The sequence below is a fragment of the Sander vitreus genome, chromosome 16 (assembly GCF_031162955.1).
Source record: "Sander vitreus isolate 19-12246 chromosome 16, sanVit1, whole genome shotgun sequence".
In the NCBI taxonomy this organism is placed as follows: Eukaryota; Metazoa; Chordata; class Actinopteri; order Perciformes; family Percidae; genus Sander; species Sander vitreus.
The window spans coordinates 9,815,174-9,836,978 of record NC_135870.1 but is presented as its reverse complement, the minus strand read 5'-3'; the positions used below and the strand labels follow the sequence as shown (position 1 = coordinate 9,836,978).

Below are 21,805 nucleotides of genomic sequence, written 5' to 3'. Positions count from 1 at the left end.
CCAATATTTGATGTTTGCTTCAATGAATACAGAATTAATGTTTGTAGGAGGAGATCACTGCTTCTTTTCAGATGTGATTTGACATTCAGTATGCACAATGAATGCCCTGCCGGAAACATTTTCAGAGAGATTCTTGCATTTTTCATACTTGTCAGTCTAGAGAACACTGCAGCAATTTGACTGTGTCTGAACAAATGCTGTGCTCCCCCACTTTGTGCCATTTCCAATCGTGTGGTGGACCTTTCTAGCCCAGACACGTTTGGTCTTAACGTGCCAGAACTATGACGGATTAATGAGAGCACCTGGAATAAGTCTCAATGGAACACAATGCAGCACTGTTCGTACTGTGTAAACAAGTGGCTCAGTATAGTGTAGATGTGTTTTGTCCTCACATCCTGAGGCAATTGTTTGATAGCCCACATGTGTTTCTATGTAGAATCCTTGTTGTTGTTGTTGAGCTGAGTAAAATGGGACATTCAGTATTTTTTTTAAGGGTATTTAGGTTAATAATAGATACTGAGGAGACGAAACAATACTAGAGCTGCCAGCATGCTTCATCAGAACTGCATGTCAGATGGTCAAACTGCTTTGGAAACCCCTTCCCCCTTCACCCTTTTACAACAGCAGAATTGGAGGGGCTGTGTCCGACAAATGATTGCAACTTTCCGAAACAGACAATCAGACTTTCAAGCCCACTTCACACTGTGATTGGCCACCTGGGATCTCATATCACACAAAAATCCATTTTGTAAGAATTCTAATAACTTATTGTTTGTGTCTGGACAAACGTGGTCTGGCCAATCAGCGCCTTCTGTGAGAAGCTACTGGCAGCCACGGGTGCGGTTTATGTGTTTGTTTGTTTGTGTGTGTGTGTGTGTGTGTGTGTGTGTGTGTGTGTGTGTGTGTGTGTGTGTGTGTGTGTGTGTGTGTGTGTGTGTGTGTGTGTGTGTGTGTGTGTGTGTGTGTGTTACAACACGGAGAGACAACTGTAAGTTCAAAACAGCAATGGCGGTTCCTAAAGACGTTAGCGTAGTTATATCAGAACTGGAGAATATTTCTTCACTGAAAGAAGGACAAGTCACACAGCAGGCACTGAATGCTTTTCTCAATGGAAAAGATGTTGTCGCTCTCCCAACTGGCTTCAGCCAGAGATAGACCAGGTAGTTTTTGAAAGTGCCTGCCCATTTCTAAACAGTTTTCAATGACGGCTTCTCAGATGGTTCTGTGTTAAACTATCTGACACATCAGGTTAAGAGTCTACAGCCATGCTAGCAACCCCATAAGGCAGTATTTTGGGCACAGCTGTGCTTTGAGCTAAAAGCTACTGTCAGTATTGCTAGCATGCTCACAGTGACAATGCATGCATCGTAGTTTAGCAGGTTTTAGTATGCTAACATTTGCTAACTAGCACTAAACACAAAGTAGGCTACAGCTGAGGCTGATGTAAATCTCATTAGTTTTGCAGGTATTTAGTCATAAACAAAAGTATTGGAAGAATTTGAAAAATAGACCGATTACCAAAGATATCACAATTCATCCTGAGGGAAACATGAATGTCCGTGCCAAATTTTGTGAAATTCTATTCAAAACTTGTCAAGACCTTTGCACACAGAACCTCATTCTCACGCTAGAGGCAAAGTCAGGGGATCACTAAAGTCATTTGGATTCATCCTCTGGGGAAGAAGAATGTCTCCACACCATTTTGTGGCAATCCATCCAACAGTTGTTGAGATATTTCAGTCTGGATCCAAGTTGTGATCTGACATTGCCATCCCTAGAGCCATGCTGCTAGCGTGGCAAAAAGAAACGTAAAAGGAAAGACAGAAAGGTCCGAAAAATAGGAAAAGGTAGCATCGGGGGCGTTGGTGTGAGAGATTTACAGAGCTGCTTGGCTGACTTGGTGTCAAGTATCTACAGTTATGATTTCCAGCAGTCTCCAACTTCAATATGAGGTGTGTAGGTGTAGGTGAGACATGCATTGAGGTGGAGTGAGTGAGCGTGAACACATCCAGCTGGTGTAAGTGACTGAAGGAGCAGCTGGATAGTCTGAGAGTGAACTCACAGTTTACACATGGCAAAACCATCAACGGCAACTTCAACCGGCGGCTTTTCAGGGCGTTCATTACGTACCCTTGCATAATACTGACAAATGTAGCGAGACACTGAAACCACATTGTTGTTTCAGAAACGATACGTTCCCCCCATTATCGCACTGACGCTATTCTGAGAATACCTTTGTGCACCTATCATCAATCTTCCAGTGTAATAGCCATGTTTTTCCAAGAAGGGCGTCAAGGTTTATGTTACAGCGTCCACAACTGAGATCATTTTGAGTGATTTCACAGAGAGAAGTGATGGCGGGCAATTCGGTCAAGTAAATGGAATTGAAAAAAATATGTCAATGGTTTTATTTGTTTCCTGTTATTTTCCAAAGTTGTTTTTCTAATTAATAGAAAAATTCAGTTTTTATTATACACAAACCAGACACAAACTCACATTCAGCTCAAACTCAAACATCAATTTGTTTTGAATACCTCAAGGCCAAAGACTAAATAAATCCACAATTGTATTGCCTCATTTCGAAATATTTTCTGTTCCGTATTAGCTCGGAGTAAATTTTCTGATTAATTTTGAATCTATAACATTTGATGTATAATTTGTATTCACGCCCTTTATGCTGTGTTAGACGATTCCAGGAAACTCAACAGCTTTATCCACCATGACATACCAATTTGGCTCAAGTTTGCAGTCTAAATATGCTGCAGGATGTGGGTCCATTTATTAAGCCTCTGCCTTGAGTTCAGAGCCACAGTCTGTCTAATACCAAAAATTCAGGCAATTTAATGCTGTAATTTTGGGTTTGGAGTGATGCTGCAGATTTAATGAGGTGTTGGATCAGACCGCTCTGACTTGCTGACTGGCTGCTGTTACGTAACGTCATCAGGTAAGACAGTGCACAGCTTGTAAGACATTGCGCCCCACAGTGTAATAAGCTCCTAAGCACTCAGCGCCGGAGCAAGGAGACTTATGGTCACCTCCAGCTGTGGTTTGCTGTGTTATAAAAGTCTATGTCCATTCCTGAAACACGAGGACACTGATGTAAGTCGTTTTATGAAAGAACTTCTTGTGAAGAGCAACCTTTATGTGGTGAATGTAACTATTTTCTTTAATACTGTGACATAAAACCTTTTTTCCCCACACATTCAACATCTGTAAATCTTTTTCAATTATGCCAGAAAAGGTCAGTGAAGAGACGCTAGAAGTTAAATTTATGTGTACCATTCCTGTAATAAATTGTATACTTATGTTTAATCGGGCTGTTCTCATGAACCATGAGAATGTATTGGTGTAAGGCAATATATAAAGGCAAAGTACTACAGTGAGTGAAACTACTATAAATAGTCCATAAGTAAATCATGCAAACATTTCTGCACAGCATACCATTAACAAATAAATCCAAGGATCTTGAGAAATGATTCTACAATAATGTACCAGAAGAAGAATAACCAAAACCAAATGTGTTTATAAGGAGTTAAAGCAAATGTTTAAATGAAGGAACTTGAACATGGGTAAGATAGAGGACAAACAAAAAAACTAATTGCCTCTGTGGGTAGATTTAATGAGAATAAATACAACATGTTTCTCCTTTTTTCTTCGTGGATAACAACAAAACATTGTCCTTTGTTTATCTATTAATGTGCCAAATGCTTCCGATTATGCATCTTTTATCATTCTTGTTTCTGACCAGTTTATCTTGTTCTCTCTTTCGGGTTTAAAGGTTTTTGGAAAATGCTAATTGTCAGACCTCCGCTGAGAGCACAGAGAGAACAGCACATGCTGTCGTTCTATGCTGCATGAAACCACTGCTTCAGGTCGGCTGTGTATTACTCATTGGTAACACAGTACATCGTTGTCATTGTGGGCACAGAAATGCTATAATCTTCAGAATGAAGCATGTGAAGAGAAGCTGAGTTATAAGTGCAAATGTCAGAGTCTCAGGATTCGGTCATGTTGGTATCACGAATAAAAATAGTTCAGAGATGGTGTCAGAGACATTTGGGGTTTGGTTTTATCTCCGAGCCAGCTGCAGCGTTCACTGTCTGACCTCATCAACCGCACTATGAGGCCCTTGAGCAGACTGATGTGGTCTATTGAGCTCCTGACCGCAGCAGCAGACCATTCATACAGTAGAGGTCTTTGGGGCTTTCTATGATCCAGAACTCAAACGCCTGTAAAGGCTTATTCTGGAAACCAGTCAGATAATAGATAAAACTCTGGGTGTTCTGTTGCTGACTGGATGGCATCCATATCGGTATACACAACTAAATACCGGAGCAGCGGTGTACAGACTAACCACAAGAAACACCTGCGGTAGACGTATGGAAACTATGACTCATTTACTGCTGTTTGTTGCCACGGATACCTGTGTTTATTCTTTCAAGTGGGAACATCATTTTGCAGCCACTGAAACCAGCCTTCTTCTTTTTTTTCAATTAGGGAAACATCAATACAAATTTTGTATTTTTGTATGCTTCATGGCAGTTGCTCAATAATGGAATACGCCTCTGTTCACTTAAAATAAAGATGCAACACTGCAAAGAGGGACCGAAAAAAAAACATCATTAAGACCTGAGCCCTCTCATCTCTGCCAAATATGGCAACTCGCGTGGTGCCAGACTTGCTGACGACCTGGAGGCCGCGTGAGCCAGCAGGCACAGGCTCCAGAACACTAATTTCCTGACTTTGCCCCCGGATGGGGGTTGATACATGGGAAAGGTGTCACATCTGAACCCTGGAAGGAAAGTGAAAGAATCTCCCTGTGTTTCAGACAGAGTGTGAAATAAATAATCAAAATAGAATTGCTGGAGGTGGGAAGCACCTCAAGTGTGAACTCAAGAGTCTAAAAATATTCTGGCCTCAATTTGAGTTGAAACATGATTTCAGTGGCCAAACATGAGCTCCCAGACTGGATTATTAGCTATTCATGTACAGCTCATTTGTATAAGAGCCTGTGGGAATTGGTAGCAGCCAGTAAGAGCCAATGCAAAGAGTTTCTCCAGGTCACTCCTTCTCTGTATGGGGCCATCTGAGGAAGGTTTTAAAAGCAAGTTCTGGCCCTGATGCTCCTCCCTCAGTAAGACTCCTGCTATCTTCACATTCACACACCAATTCAGACACACACACAGTCAACAGTCAGCAGCTTATATCAGTCTTACCATGACAGTCTTGTCTAACTTCTGATTCAGAAAGGAGGCAGGGACACAAACACACCACTCACAGCAGGCGCAGACATACGGGAAACTGCCACTGTGTCACATACTGATAAGTCACTACAGAGAAACTGCTGATCTGGAACCAGCTGGAAGGACGAAATGGGTGTGTGGGCAGCTCTGATTCTGGCCTCACAGCTGCTATTAAAACTGAGCTTACACGTGAAGGCCCAGGCTTTAGGTGAGTGGTTTTTGAAGTGTTTTTATTTTATTTTCATATCAAATATTTAAATGTCATTACAATTTTAACAAAATGGTTCACTGATTCAGCGTATTGCAACAGCTATGGTTGCTGCTAGAGATGACAACAATTAAAAAAATGAAAATAATCGTTTTAGATTCTCTGTTTAAATTTTAACACACACGCATAATGAAAGATAAAGTCTGCTACATTTTTCTGACATCCTGGCTGTGATGTAATCCTCCATTTTCATTATCTGTCGGAAAAGATTTAATGGCTCCACTACTGGGTATTTTAACACACTATGTATGAGTTCAATGCATAATGGATAAAGCAGACACTGTGAAAGAGAATATCATATGCAGACCCAAAGAACACAAAGAATTAGACATGGTGTATGATACTCACTGAGGTACGAATAAAATGCTAAATATCTCTGTCAGTTCAAGAAGAGATGAGGCAGTCAAATATATTTGTGCTTATGGCAGGAGCAGATAAAGACTAAAAGTGGCTTCTTTCTGTTGAAGTAAAGTCACATTGCTTTTAGTATCTGTCCAGTCAGATCAGCTTGATTACATTGGCTTCCGGATGTTCAGCTTTCTGGCTTGTGTTAATTCAAACAAAGTCCCAGCTGGTCACACACATGGGAATAATCAGAGATGATCTGGGCGCAATATTAAACTTCAAGTCACACATACGCACAAACTCTCCTCTCCCTCTCTCTCACAGTCAAACACAAATGTGTTAAGGTCACACACAAACCGGAGCTGCAGATGACATGTAGAAATATTGTTGTTGATAGTTTTTCAGCTTCTTACAAATCACTCCAGTGATAGATGGCATAACTTTTATGCACCCATTAATCCCTACAATCTTTGTGCAATAGCCGCCTGATGTTATGTATAAAACAAGTCCAGTTTAATGGAGTTCGTCATCTATCATTTCCCTTGCAAATTACTTATTGTCTGCATGACTAGAATTGTTCAAAAGGAGAGAGACCAATTTAAAGCTGCAGTAAGTAAGATTTTAGTAGCACAAAGCAGCCATTCAGTCTCTGTTAAGGGTTATTGATCAATATGAATGTCTCAAGGATGACTTCACTGGGAGCTCAGATTACCGGAATTTGAAACTCACTTTCTACTCTGGGCTCAAAGACTCCTTGCCCAGAGACAAAGCACACCTTCAAAGCTGCTATAATCTATATCTATAATAACTAGAATGGCACACTGAGAGCGCAGACCTCTGGCAAGGCAAATGGTGCATTCATGAGCTCCTTGGATGTTACCATTTTCCGAGTTGGGAAGTCGTTCTACCAACTTTGGTGTGTCCCATGAGCTTCAAGTCGTAATGTGGAAACAATTGATTTGTATTTTAATGCAATTTTAATGTTGCCCTGTTTTCTAGTAAAAAAGCTCTAAAAACTCACTGTACACTACTTGCTCAGCACCAAACAGGAAACAGACACGGTTAGCAACTAGCTGGTGAACATATTGGAGAATTTAGTAGCTAAAGAGACAGATATTTCTCTCAAGAGTTGGTAGAGACCAAAAACAGAACTAAAAGAGGTTGAATATTACACTAACTTTCATCAGGTGGACAGAAATTCCAAATGAAATTCCAGATTCCAAATGAATGATAAATTTGCTCCGTAACTGCTCGATGTGTAAATAAGCAACAGTTTGTTCACCGTATTAACTTAAAAGGTGATGATATGTTAATGCTGCGTCACATGTTGTCGCCGCTGCTCTCAGGTGGCGACAACAATTCAGTTATTGGGGCTTTAGAAGTTTTTATCTCAAGCATAATTAAATGGAACTGAGACCATAATATTATTATTAAACTATATTACATCATGAACTATAATGGATCTTTGCTTCTAGTATGCAGGTCTCTCATGGCTAATGTGAAAATGTGTTTATGTTAATTACACAATGTTAATGATGTAATTCCATCATTATTACGAATGGTTGACTATGCACCTCTAAACATGAAACTACAATAAATCACAGCTTTCAACATGCAAGCCCTCAAATGTGAAGTGTTTGTCAAGCAGTAAAAAGAAGAATGTTGGCCATTTTATAGTACTCTGTATCTGTGATTTTGTGTTTATATGCTGGTGTTAAGGAGAGGACAAGACTCCAGATTACTTTATGGCTTTCAGCTGAACTCGTTTTATGAAGCCTGAAATCAGAGGTCAATGAGGGGATGAACTGAGGTACTTTCTCAGGATCTCTGGAGTAAGATGACCCAGACCCCCACAAAGCCCTCTGTCCAGAAGATTTATGGACAGCAGGACTTTGTGCTTTGTGTGTGCGTCTGTGCGTGTGTAGTAGTCTTTGTATTGTCACAGTAACTCTAAAAACATGCATTGGGGTTAATTTGTTCTCTTGTTGTTTTGTTCATTTTTTGACTTTTGTCAATTTTGGACTTTTGTCAATTTTGGACAGATGAGTCACACTGAGGCACTGAGAGATCTGTTTGTGTATTACTCAACAGGTGATCTTGGCAATCTAAATTACAAAAGGCTCATGTCTCTTTCGGTGAAAGGGATATTGACACTGTAAGCAAGCATTTCCGGTGGCTTAGCCACATTTAACTGCAAGCCCCGGTGTTTTTGCTGAAATATGGCATGTGACGGACGTAACACGAGGAGAGAGTTAAAAGAAAAAAAGTACAGACCTCATCTGGGTTAGGCTTTGCAATCTTGGCGATTTCTCTGGGAACATTTGGGAGCAATTTTGCTTTCTCATGACTGTGGGCCTTTCAGAGTGCTTTAAGGGTGCTTGTGTATTCATGATGTGTGCAGATGGCGGACTAGAAATTCACTGCACATCCTCTCGTGGCCTGCCCAGCTCCCAAGTCACTTTATTAAAGAAGGACTCTAACCATGAGCTCAAGTGTACAGTGTCCCTCTGGCTTTTCACCCCCACGAAGCAGCTTGTCAGTAGATATGTTTAGAGTATGCCATACCTCTGTGAGAACAATGAATGAATTGTGGCTGAAAATGAGAGCTCACATATATTTATCAGCCGAGCAGCTTTCACTGTGGATTTAACAAGAAAATAATAATAATACCATACACCTAACCGTCACAGTACATGGCTGTACTGTACACCTCGGATTTGATTCGAAAATATACATCTTTCTGATTTCTCTGAGCCAACTCCGCCTGCCAAGTTTGTGCTGACTGACTGACACAGCGTCTCGCAAGGGCAACAAACACTGGGTCAACATCATCATCTTCTGCTTGTCGACTCAGGATGTTTATTTAGGGATCGGAGCGGCTGCAGGTTGTAAATATTCATATCTCATCATCCATTACTCATGTGCATTACCGCTTCTCTCTCTCCCCATCCCTGTCAACAGTCTATGATCTGCTCACCTCGCCTGATTGCCTGCCAGACCTGCTGCAGGGAGGTTTGGCTGAGCAAGGAGTGAACGAGGCTTTCATCCTAACCTCCTTCAAGTTGCAGCCCAACACCGGAACCAGTGTGTTTATCCTGTACAACCCCAGGGACAACAGCAAGTACTTTGAATTCACTGTGATGGGGAAGCTCAATAGAGGTAGGAGTCAATTTAAGAGGCTCTGCACTAATCAATACTTTTCATATTAACAATAGGAATTCCCATGAGCCTCAGCTGTACTTTGTTCACATTATACCCACTTAAGATCAGCAGCCCCACAGAGCAGCTAGCAAGACTCTTGTGATTTGAACCCTTTACAGCAAGAAATCCTTCCTCTATTTCTCGCTATAATCTCTTCCCTACTACTATCACTTCCTCTCCCCCTGCTCTGTCCTCTCAAAGCTGTGTTACGCTACCTGCGGAGTGACAAGAGGATGAGCTCAGTAACCTTCAACAACCTGGTGCTGGCAGACGGCCAGCAACACAGACTGTTGTTCCACCTGAAGGGGATGCAGCAGCAGGGGCCTGGGGGGGTCGAGCTGCATCTGGACTGCAGGTTGGTGGAGACGGTCCGGGATCTCCCCGCTGCCTTCCAGGGTTTGCCAGCAGGTTATGGTCTGGTGGAGCTAAAGACCATGCAAGCCAGAGAGCAGGTGACCCATCATTTCCATACAATAATGAATATGTTTTCCAATAATGGTTTCCAAATGGCTTAGTTTTCCACTTTGACTTGTTTTATTCCAACAGGAGAGTTTAGACGAGCTCAAGCTGGTGGTTGGGGACACATTTGAGAATGTTGCTTCATTACAAGACTGCCATCTCCAACAAAGAGACTCTGTCCAAACGCTGGGTGAGTTTCTTTGTGTGGAAGCAAACGTCCACAGAGACAGCCAAACGTTTGTCAGGAAAACAATCCCAGTGTTAGAAAAACAACAGTCCGTGTTTGTCAGAGTGACTTGAGAGCAGGCTCATAGAATCCACCACCTCTGCTCCAGCTTAGCAAAATAACAGTCCCTTTCTCTTAGGGGTCAACACGAAGCAGCTGTCCAATCAAATGCTGGAGTTAACCAAGGTGATAAATGAGCTGAAAGATGTCCTCATTCAACAGGTGACTACCAACAGCTTCTCTGAGGCCACTTAATCCCTGCTTCCTAACCCCTGACATCTTGCCTGACTGCATATAAACTTGGTGTTTATGTTTGACCTTTTTCAGGTCAAAGAGACCTCCTTTCTAAGAAACACCATCTCAGAGTGTCAGGCCTGCGGTAAGATCATGTCCAATAACAATCACTCACCAGTAAATATGAATCTGAATGTATATTTTTGGATTCTTCAACACACAAAATAAAATTGCTGATGATGAATGAAATGTGTTTTTCCTCTGCTGTTTAAAGGTCTGGGTGGTACTGAGGTGGTGAAACCAAAGTGTGCCCCAGGTGTCTGTTTCCGTGACGATATGTGTACAGAGACGGCGGATGGTGTTGAGTGTGGACCTTGTCCTGATGGGTACACCGGGGATGGTTTCAACTGTGATGATGTGAATGAGGTATGGCTTAGTGTGTGTGTGTGTGTGTGTGTGTGTGTGTGTGTGTGTGTGTGTGTGTGTGTGTGTGTGTGTGTGTGTGTCTTTACTTCTACTCTTGTAAGGTGGCTTCACCTCAATTCTTGTTTTTTCAGACTATAATTTGGGTTTTTGGTTAAGATTATAGTTACAGTTAGTTTAAGATAGGTAATGTTGGCCTATACAGACAAAGAAAATCATATGTCGTGTATATATTACCAAATGACAACATAGCTAACTAGAAAGGCACTCCGAGAGCGCAGACCTCCGCCAAGGCCATGCCTATAACAAAAGTGAAAAATATCTCATCTATTCACTCCAAAATTGAATAGGTTCTTCCTTGGCCCATTCTAAATCAGGCCATGACTTTCTCCATCGTGCTGACAAACAAAGAAAACCAAACCGAAAACATAACCTCCCTGGTGGAGGTAACCAACAACTTGTTAAATCCACCCTACCTACTTAAATGTCACTAATAATGACATCTATTGTCCATTCCCCCAATTTGATGCCAAAAAGAAGATAATTAGCATGGAACATGATACAACAAGTACAAGGGTGTGTGTGTGTGTGTGTGTGTGTGTGTGTGTGTGTGTGTGTGTGTGTGCGTGCGTGCGTGCGTGTGTGTGTCTTCTCGTGTTTGTACTGACCCCTTTATAAGGACTGGCCCCGTCAGCATTCTCTTTTTTGCATGAGTAAAAGTGTCATCCAACTTAAAAGCTTTTGGGGAGAAGCCCTGTGAGAACCATATCTATTTTTCAGCTTCAACAGAGCTCATGTCTTCCTTCCTTCCTGCAGTGCCAGTTTAACCCCTGTTTCCCTGGAGTGAAGTGTGTAAACACTGCCCCGGGTTTCCGCTGTGATGCCTGTCCGCTGGGCTACACCGGCCTGGCAGTGGAGGGAGTGGGCATTTTGTTCGCCCAGACCAACAAACAGGTAAAAGAATGGCTAAAATATGGAGGACATAAAGACAAAATAAGACTATAATAAAAAAAAGGGACACGTGTAAATTACAGTATAGATCAAATAACATAAAACTTCATTATAAAAAGGATTTTCCACGTAGTTGTGCAACAAGATAATACAAGGTAATGCTTTAGATTACATCACTCAAATAATGGTGTAATAATTTAGTACATATATGGGATATTCATAAAATAGTAACTTGTCACCTATGCAAGGACAAATGTATAGCTGTCGCTATAAAATACTTAGTGTATGTAAAATTATAATAAAATACTGGTACAAGAATTGTAGTTTTGGGATCCATTGTGTGTTCCATCTGATGATCAAAACTGATATAAAAGAAGAACCTAAAAAAGCTTAATATTATATCAACAGATAATAAACAATAACCCTCTGAACTGTAATAGAGTAGATGATATATATTTATGTGAAGCAAAGTAAAAGAACCTCAAAATTGTACAAAAGAACACTACTTAAAGTGAATGTACTTAAGTACTTTCCACTGCTCTTCATTGAGTACTTATACAGTAATTATTATTGGAACTTTAAAATCAGAAAAAAAATGATTAAAGATAAATTGTGCTAAAAACAAAACTGTGGATCATTTCACATCTTTCATTCATTAATTCAGGTCTGTGACGACATTGACGAATGCAAAGGACCCAACAATGGAGGCTGCACGGCAAACTCAATCTGTCACAACTCTGTGGTAAGACCACTGTAGAATATTATCTGAACATTACACACATGGCTCATGTACGACAGTTAATTCATTTGTGTGGCTGTCCAACAAAACCGGATGTCCTTATTCCTGCACAGGGCTCTTACCACTGCGGCAGCTGTAAGTCAGGTTTCACAGGAGATCAGGTGAAGGGCTGTAAGCCAGAGATCAGCTGCGGCAACAGCCTGACCAATCCCTGCGATATCAATGCCCAGTGTATAGCAGAAAGGGACGGGTCAATCCATTGTCAGGTAGGATTTCAGACTTTTTTCACACACACACTTACAACCTGCACACACAAACTGCACATATGCACAACTCCATGTACACGCTGTCTGAGTTTCCTTTGCCTTGTCAGTGTGGAATTGGCTGGGCTGGTAACGGATACTTGTGTGGGAAGGATACCGACATTGACGGATACCCTGATGACAAACTCAAATGCAAAGATTTGAACTGTAGAAAGGTAACTAAAGTGCAAATTTAATTGTCAGCAGATGAAACTTTGCTGTCATAGGCTGGCCTTTTTTAAACTCCACATCTCTTAACATCTCTTCACAGGATAACTGCATCTTTGTTCCTAACTCCGGTCAAGAGGATGCCGACAGGGATGGTCATGGAGACGCCTGTGATGACGATGCAGATGGTGACGGTATACCAAACGAGCAGGTTGGTGGAAATGTTTTATCAAATGCATGCAAACACACAACGGCCGCAACTGGTGATTTGTTTCGTTATCGATTAATCTGTTTTTCTAGATTGAATCGATTAACCATTTAGTCTAAAAAAGGTCAGAAAATAGTGAAACATGCACATCACATTTTCCTTAAGCCCCAGGTGGTGTCTTTAAAATGCTTGTTTTATCCAACCACCAGTCTAAAAATCTAAGATGTTTAATTTACAGTCATTTAAGACAAAGAAAAGCAGCACATTAAGAACACAATTAAAAAGCTGGAATCAGAGAATTGTGGGCAATTTTGCTTGGCTTAAATTAATAGTTTGACATTTTGGGAAATTTGCTTTCTTGCTGAAACTTATATAATAAGATCGCTACCACTCAAATATCTGTCTTTCAAATATAATGCTACAGCCAACAGCTGGTTAACTTAGCTTAGCATAAAAACTGGAAACAGAGGAAAACAGCTAGTCTGGCTCGGTCCAAAGGTAACAAAATCTGGCTACCAGCACATCTAAAGTTCACTAATTAACACCTTATACTGTATATCTTTTAACCCATACAAAACCCAATACACGCAAGTTTGTTCATTGAAAACAAATACACTCGCAGAAATACAGCTGCTGTGAATGAGACCTTTGTGTTCTCTGTCTGTCTCAGGACAACTGCTGGTTGAAGGCCAACGTGGACCAGAGGAACAGTGATAAGGACAGCCACGGTGACGCCTGTGATAACTGTCGCATTGTGGAGAACCCTGACCAGAGGGACACCGACAGCGACGGCAAAGGGGACGCCTGTGATGACGACATGGATGGAGATGGTATGGAGATAAATATCATCACCAACACTGACGCTCGTGCTTACATAACCAGCACTGAAGGCCCTCACTGCTAGGATGTATTACTCTGTTCTCTTCTTTCCATTTCCATCCTTCTTTTACATTAAATTACAGACAGATTTCACAGTACACACATCTCTCTAAATCATGTTGTAGAAATATATCACTTTGTAGTAGTATGGATGCTTTTATAAGCCAGCTGAGGCATAAGAAATAGCACTGTAAAAAAAAAGAAATAAGTCAAGGCCAAAAGCAGTCTGACCCCTGAGCGAACACAAGCTTTGATCATTCACCAGCATGATTACACCTCAAAAAAACCCACAGGAGAGAAAATAGTTTTTCCTCTATCGCTTCTGCTTGACCTTTATGCATTTGTGGGGCTGCTGCTGCCTCCTTGCGATGAATAAAAAATAGCATCTGAACACAAACTAGTGTTCACGGGCATAGGAAATGCAACAGTGCAACCTAGTGGTGAAATGCCAAATAACATGCTAATTGATTATTCAGTTTTCAAATGGAAGAATAGATGTAATGTCTCAATGTTTCTATGCATTCATTAATCAAATGAAAATTCCCTGATTGACTCCACTCAGTGTAAGAGAGTTTGTCAAGAAAACGACAGAAAGTATCTTGCTTACTGTAATCACTTTGATTGAATTTAGAGAGCAAAACTCAATTAAAATAAATCAAATCGATTAAGTAAACATCCCATGATTGTATCCATGTAATCACCATTGCATTTTGGCAACAATATAATAGTGATTTCACTGGGCATTAACATGGCTTGTTTTGTAATAGGGCTGCAGCTAACGATTATTTTCATTATAAACAATTTGCTGATTATTTTCAATTTAAATCAACTGGTCGATAAAATAACAGAAACATATTGAAAGAATTTCAAGAGCCTTCAAATAGCCTGTTTTGTCCAAACATTTGTTCAAAAGCCCAAAGATATTCAATTTACTATCACGTAAGAGAAAGAAATGCAGCAAATCCCCACAATTAAGAAGCTGGAACTAAAGGTTTTTGGTGGTAAAATGATTGTGATTAAGCCTAACAATTGTTGCAGGATAATATTGTGTTGATCGACTAATTGTTGCAGCTCTAATTTGAAAATAGACTTTGTAGTCATACAAATTTACTTATATATTTTGTAAGAGCCAAAGTCCAGAATAAGTGACAATGAAAACAGTATTTATTCTACGACAGTAAATATTCTCTGGCTGTACCTGCCGCCTCTGAATATATCATACATGACAATAATCTATATTCACTGCTGAGAAAGAGTCAGACTGACTGCTAAATAACACTAACCATCTCCTCTTATTGAATGGTGTGCAGGCCTGAAGAACTTTCTGGACAACTGCCAGCGTGTCCAAAACAGAGACCAGCTGGACCGGGACGGAGACGGAGTGGGAGACGCCTGCGACAGCTGCCCCGACATCCCCAACCCAAACCAGGTCAGTCAGAGCCAGATGGATGGATGGATAGCTGTGGTGGAAAGTAACTGAGTACATTTACTCCAGTACTGTACAATTTTGGGGTACTTGTACTTTACCATTTTATGCTAACTTATACTTTCAGAGGGAAATATTGTACTTTTTACTCCACCACATTTATCTGACAGCTACTAAATTACTTTTGAGATTAAGATTTTACATAAAGATATAAGCTTACAAAATACAACCCATTGTTAAAGATTAAACCAGTGGTATATATATATATGCTGATAATACTTTAAATGTAGGACCATTAAATGCAGGACCTTGTACTTGTAATGGAGTATTTTTACATTGTTGTATTGGTACTTTAACTAAAGTAAAGGATCTGAGTGCTTCTGTGCTTTTCGTCAACTCTCTGCTCTTGTTTCAGTCTGATATTGACAATGACCTGGTTGGAGACTCCTGTGACACAAATCAAGACAGGTAATAATATTGTCACAGTCTCTATGTTGGGCTCTTGCAGATATCTGAATAGTTTTTGTTCTACTACTGCTAGTACTACAGCTCTTATTCATGTGATTGTGTTACTTCCTCCGCAGTGATGGTGACGGTCACCAAGATACCAAGGATAACTGCCCGTTCGTGATAAATAGCTCCCAGCTGGACACGGACAAAGACGGGCTAGGTGACGAGTGTGACGATGACGACGACAACGATGGGATCCCTGACACCATACCACCGGGACCAGACAACTGTCGGCTGGTACCAAACCCTGACCAGATTGACGACAATAGTGAGTGCTAGTCTTAAATGCATAGCTATAGCAGTTTACAGAAATGTTCAGATACAATTGCTGATATCGTTGGCTGAAAACCAACCTGGTGATCAGAGATAAAAGTTCATACTGTGGTGGCCGGGTTGGCTCAGTTGGTAGAGCAGGTGCACATATACGTAGAGGTTTATGCCTCGATGCAGAGGTCCAGGGTTTGAGTCTGGCCTGTGATGATTTCCTGCATGTCTTCCCCCTCTCTCTCACCCAGCTGTCCTATCAATTAAAGGTGGAAAAGCCCCAAAAAATAATCTTTAAAAGTTCATACTGTAATTTCATCTCCACATCCATATTCTCCCTAAACTGTTCCTGACTAACCTTTACATGCAATTATGGGCTCCAGTTTGCACACCCACGCAGATCAAACAAAAACAACCCTGAGCACATTAAGTGGAAATTGTGTTTGGGTAAACGCCTGCACCCATTTGTGACTTGTGCCCTAAAAAGAAGGGCTCTGGAGTCAATGGGAGTGGAGTGTCAATTCAAATCAAGAGGGGCAAAGCAGTTTTTGTTGGCAGTCAGGGATTTAAGTGATGTAAAGTGGAGCAAACACTTTGGAATATACAAAAACACAAAAAGTTAATTCACCTGCTTTGGAGTTTAAATATTACGTAATCAAGATGCCCACAAGACATTCAGGTCTTTGCCAAATTGAGCATCAATAGCACAGAATGAAGCTTTTATGCCAAGAACCACCAAGTCTGGGACCTTATTGATGTTGTAGCTGTAGCACATTCACAGTCTTAATAGTGTATCCTGAGAAAAAAACCGCATTAAACAGATTCAGAACCACACACTGCAAGACACAAACACCATTGAATGTGCTGGAGGAGAGGTTTTCAAAATGGAAGGCGGGCCTCCCCAGGGCAGCTGCAAACTGTTTCAGGGGAGGCTCAGTGAATGAAAGTGAAAAATGATTAGGCCTACATTAGTTATTACATTAGTTATCAAAAGAAGATCACATAGAATAGCCTAAATGTGTGTTTTTCCAAGCTTTGTTTGAGGGGAGGCCCACAGTCTCTTTAAAAAAAACCTTGTGCTAGAGTAACTACACAGCATATCACTTTTAAGCACATAAAATAATAAAACAGCATTACTATTTCTGAAAGCACACTCGCACAGCAGGGTGCAGACTAGGTGAACTTCAATACAATCCGTCTTAAACAAATACAACCTTGTTCTTTTGCTAAAATGTGAATAGCCACTTAAAGAAAGGACTTTTTTTTAAAACTTCAGCAGCATATTTGCAATGTTTTGTATTCAGGCCTTGCAGCTCTGCAGTCCTTTTTGACATTTTTTGTTAAAGTCATTCTAAAACCTAATTATTGTGACAAGGCAGGAAACACATTGGTTTTAAAAGGAGTGAAAGGAGCTGATCACTGCATAATTGACGCAACACAATCTTTGCTAGTGTGTGTAATCAAAAACTGTTAACAAGTGTCTGCAGTTGTACCTTGATCATTAAACAATAATTTGCTGTCATTCTTAATTTAATCGGCTCTGTTGTCCCTCAGATGATGGAGTTGGAGACGTGTGTGAGTCTGACTTTGACCAGGACAAAGTGATTGACAGGATTGACAACTGTCCTGAGAATGCTGAGGTTACCTTGACTGACTTCAGGGCCTATCAGACGGTGGTGCTGGACCCTGAGGGCGACGCCCAGATTGACCCCAACTGGGTTGTTTTGAACCAGGTGAGATTACTGAGTGCTGAAACTTTCCTCTTCATGTAGGCTACAGTTAGCCTAGAAATCTAGATGCACCCTAGCGGCAGCAAATGTAATTTGCAACCAGCTTGCGAGCTGGAAAAACCAAATTCTGGTCAGGCCAATCACATCGTGTATAGAGTCGGTGGGCGGGCTTAACATAAGGACGGCAGAGTTGCAACGGTTCCCTGCTACTTGAAAACAAAGAAGATGGCTGTTGCTGCTGGCGAACAGCGGTCTTTCGGTTTCTGGAAGACTTGGAGTTAAGCACTGAAGTCATTCTTAAAAAAGGAAGATGTGTTCGGAGTTTTGCCGACTGGGTACGGCAAAAGTTTAATCTATCAAGCATTGCTCTGGTTGGCTATTGCGTGCAGAGGGAATTTGAAAGACAACCGTTTATCCCGCCCCTCAGATTGAGCCCTGCCAATGGTGAGTTCCCAGACACAACATATTGATGTGGGTCTGGCTTGTCAGGCTAGGCTACAGTGGCTACAAGTTAAAGCAGCAATAATCAATATTTTTATAATAACAACGGCTCAAATGACAACATGTTAGGGGCGTCACATGAATATGCAGCTCTGTAGATCTTTATTTGCCAGCTGGAAGGCTCTGGCCTGTCAAATAATACGCCCAACATGGCAAACTGGAAATTTGATTGGCTAAAGAATATGACAATCAACAACATTGTCCCTATTTGCTTGAAGAGCAGAGGGATTCACTCGAAATTCTGAAGGCCTCAGAGCAGATTTTTCACCGGAGGCAGCACAGAGGGGGAATCTGATTGGATAAAAGCTGATTTATGAGATGCACGGGAAGCAGCACAACCGAGGGAGAGAATAGCAATGAAATTACGGTAATAGACACATGGGAACGGACTTTGTAAAATACATATGAAATTAATAAATATATATATTTTAGAAAAAAATATATATAATTTTCTGATTCTGACAATCTCTTGGCCAGCAGAGAAGGCCTTGCTGGCCTTGATGGCCCACCTCTGCTAAAAACCCACTGGACACTACCTGCTCAGCACCAAACAGCAGACAGACACAGTTTGCAACTAGCTGGTGAACATATTGCAGCATTTAGCAGCAAAAGAGATATTTCCCTCAGGACACCAAAAAACACGAAACTAAAAGAGTCCAAATGAATGTTAATGTTGCTCCGGAACTGCTGGATGTGCAAATAAGCAACTGTTTGCTAATCAGTTATTGCATGTTTAATCTAGTGGTCAAATCTAAATGTACAGTGAATGCAAAACAAATTGCAATAGACCTAATAATTTAAGTTGCTCTTCATCAGCTTATGAGGGCATCAAAGTGCAAAGTTCCTCATTCTCTCTTTCTCGCACAGGGAATGGAAATTGTTCAGACCATGAATAGTGACCCAGGACTTGCTGTTGGTAAGAAATATTTCCTCTGAGTTACATATCAGTCACTAAAACGCAGTCTGAACATATATCATTTATTGATTACACTTTCTGTTGTCAGGTTACACTGCTTTCAGTGGAGTGGACTTTGAGGGCACATTTCACGTGAATACAGTGACTGACGATGACTACGCTGGCTTCATCTTTGGCTACCAGGATTCGTCCTCCTTCTACGTGGTGATGTGGAAGCAGACTGAGCAGACCTACTGGCAGGCAACACCCTTCAGAGCTGTGGCCGAGCCCGGCATCCAGCTTAAGGTGAAAGCACTAGTCATGTCACAAATAGCCAGCAGCAGATTCATTTTCATTTTATCCCTGGACATATTTCCATATTTCCACATATCTGCCTTTCACTTCTCTGTGTTATCTGTCACTGTTCATCAGGCTGTGAAGTCTAGAACAGGCCCCGGGGAGCACTTGAGAAACTCACTGTGGCACACGGGAGACACCAACGACCAGGTGCGTCTGCTGTGGAAGGACCCGAGAAATGTAGGCTGGAAGGACAAGGTGTCCTACCGTTGGTACCTGCAGCACCGTCCACAAGTTGGATACATCAGGTACGACAAAATTACTTTTAGAAATTTGTCTACATATTGATTTGTTTCTCCATTGTAAAAAGGAATGGTTCAACATTTTGGAAAATACACTTATTCGTCTTCTTGCTGACAGTGAGATGAGAAGATGAATACCACTCTCCAAACTAGGAGTGGTATCAATCTTCTAATCTTACTCTTTGCAAGACAGTGAATAAGCGTATCTCCCAAAGTGTCAAGAGTGGAACAAACAACATAGATTGTTTCTTGTCGTTTGTTTAGGGCACGGTTTTATGAAGGAACTGAGCTGGTGGCAGACTCTGGTGTAACTATTGACACGACAATGAGAGGAGGACGACTCGGTGTGTTCTGTTTCTCTCAAGAAAACATCATCTGGTCCAATTTGAAATACCGCTGCAATGGTAAGGAAGGAACACTTAATCAAAACCCCACATTTATTATTATTTTTTCCATTTTGAGTTGCTGTAATGGCATGCTAAGTAACACTTTTCTTTTTTTTTCTTTTTATTACATATCTTCGCATAACGTGTGTTTGAAAAGTGGGACAGCAATACTACTTTGATTTTATTTTGTTGTTGTTACATAAACAAGACTTCAGCTGTGAATAGAATTAGTTTGGGCTCGCTTGGCTTTTAGATTCTGAGTTTGTCTTATGATACCTGACTACTCACTTCCACAGATACCATCCCAGAGGATTTCCAGGAGTTCAGCACTCAGCATGGTGTTGACTCACTCTAAAGTCAAGACAAAAATATGTCACCAGAGCTCTAAAGACTGCTTCTGTGTGTGAATGTGTGAGTATGTGTGTGTGCGTGTGTGTGTGTGCGTGTGCGTGTGTTTATCTGTGTATTGATGTGTACAGTTTCAGTGCATATGTGACCACAATCTCGTACTGTATGTGCATATTATCACGTCCATTTTCTTTTCCAAATCGTGTCTTCCTATTTAATCATCTCTTAAAGACTCCAGCTGAGCTTGTTATGCTGAATATTGTAAGTTATGATGATTTCACTGAACATGATCCAACTTGACATGACACAAGAATAAAGAACCATGGAATAATGGACATTTTCCTATATATATCTTCAAAATAAAGAGCACATCATCATAAAAACTTAAAACTTAAAAACTATTTTGCTCCCAAACAGAGATGTGTAGCATTATAAACATACTCAAACAACTACAATGGAAGTTATCACTCTGGATCAACCTCATACTGACGTTCATTATGATCACAAACTGGTTGTATTTGTTTAACTATCAGCGTGGTATTTTTACTCCTTTTGTGGAAAGGAGACCAAGTTTTGTACGACTAAAATTTCAGACTGTGCCTTGTCTCACGTACTGTAGAAGATTAACTTAAAGCTCGGTGTAACCATGTTTTCTCTTTCCATCATTTCTTGATCATGTAATATCTTTCTAGTCAAGAACCTGGTCAAAATAAAGGGCTTTAAAGTATATTGATGTTGATGTTTATTGAAAATGTGATAATATCAGGATTCATTTTTATTTTTCTTCAAAAATGTTAACATGTTTTAAAGATTAGATGTTTTATATGACATCATATAGCCACACATACTGGACTACAAGCCACAAAAACACCACTCGGACGCAGGAGAATGACCTCTCATAATAATCCCCTACTTCCTCATAAGATTGGAACATTCTCCTCCACCCTCAGAGGTACTCTAGAAACAAAGGCCACTGTTTTGCTTGAGCAGGAAATACTTTCCTAATAGGAACATTCTTATTCCCGATTAGCTGCGGAGATGAATAGAGAGACGCTGGTCTTTACTCCAGACAGGGGGTCCTTTTGGAGAATAGACAAGGATGAGGTTCTTTTGGGGTTTAATATAGACAAGAAGACGCTATGTAACCTCATGCAGATTCCTTCATATTTAGCTTTTTTTTTTTATCAAGTGTGTGTGTGTGTGTGTGTGTGTGTGTGTGTGTGTGTGTGTGTGTGTGTGTGTGTGTGTGTGTGTGTCTTTGATAACTTAGCTGTTAAATAACAGCTGTGATTTATCTTCAATTCAGAGAGGTAAGAAAAAAATCCTTTTTAATGTCTTTTATATAAGATGATAAATGACTCACCTGTAAATGAACAGACAGAAAATAAAGTGCTATTGTATTAATTAGAAATAATCAAATTTACTGACTTGACTTAAATTCTTACAGATCATTCCTGGGCTCTGCTTTGCTTTCAGTATGAAGGAAGAACCCCTTTAAGA

General features: G+C 40.7%; 1 protein-coding gene across 1 annotated transcript; it reads left to right on the top strand.

Annotated features, from left to right (window-relative positions):
* Positions 1–5,133: 5,133 nt before the first annotated feature.
* On the top strand, positions 5,134–21,034 carry thbs4b (thrombospondin 4b). Its single transcript, XM_078271713.1, has 22 exons — positions 5,134–5,451; positions 8,818–9,015; positions 9,259–9,509; positions 9,604–9,706; positions 9,882–9,964; positions 10,070–10,121; positions 10,251–10,402; positions 11,216–11,353; positions 12,015–12,092; positions 12,203–12,355; positions 12,463–12,567; positions 12,663–12,770; positions 13,438–13,597; positions 14,957–15,075; positions 15,488–15,540; positions 15,657–15,850; positions 17,401–17,579; positions 18,945–18,993; positions 19,082–19,278; positions 19,405–19,577; positions 19,836–19,975; positions 20,254–21,034. Exons 1-22 carry the CDS (start codon positions 5,373–5,375, stop codon positions 20,310–20,312), a joined length of 2,823 nt encoding a protein of 940 aa, XP_078127839.1. The 5' UTR covers positions 5,134–5,372; the 3' UTR covers positions 20,313–21,034.
* Positions 21,035–21,805: the final 771 nt, after the last annotated feature.

Excerpts from the sequence above, each read along its gene's own strand:
- thbs4b (XM_078271713.1), top strand. The coding sequence starts at position 5,373 with ATGGGTGTGTGGGCAGCTCTGATTCTGGCCTCACAGCTGCTATTAAAA. Across the intron at positions 10,122-10,250 it reads CTCAGAGTGTCAGGCCTGCG|GTCTGGGTGGTACTGAGGTG; the intron begins GTAAGATCATGT and ends TGCTGTTTAAAG. Across the intron at positions 15,851-17,400 it reads TGACCAGATTGACGACAATA|ATGATGGAGTTGGAGACGTG; the intron begins GTGAGTGCTAGT and ends GTTGTCCCTCAG.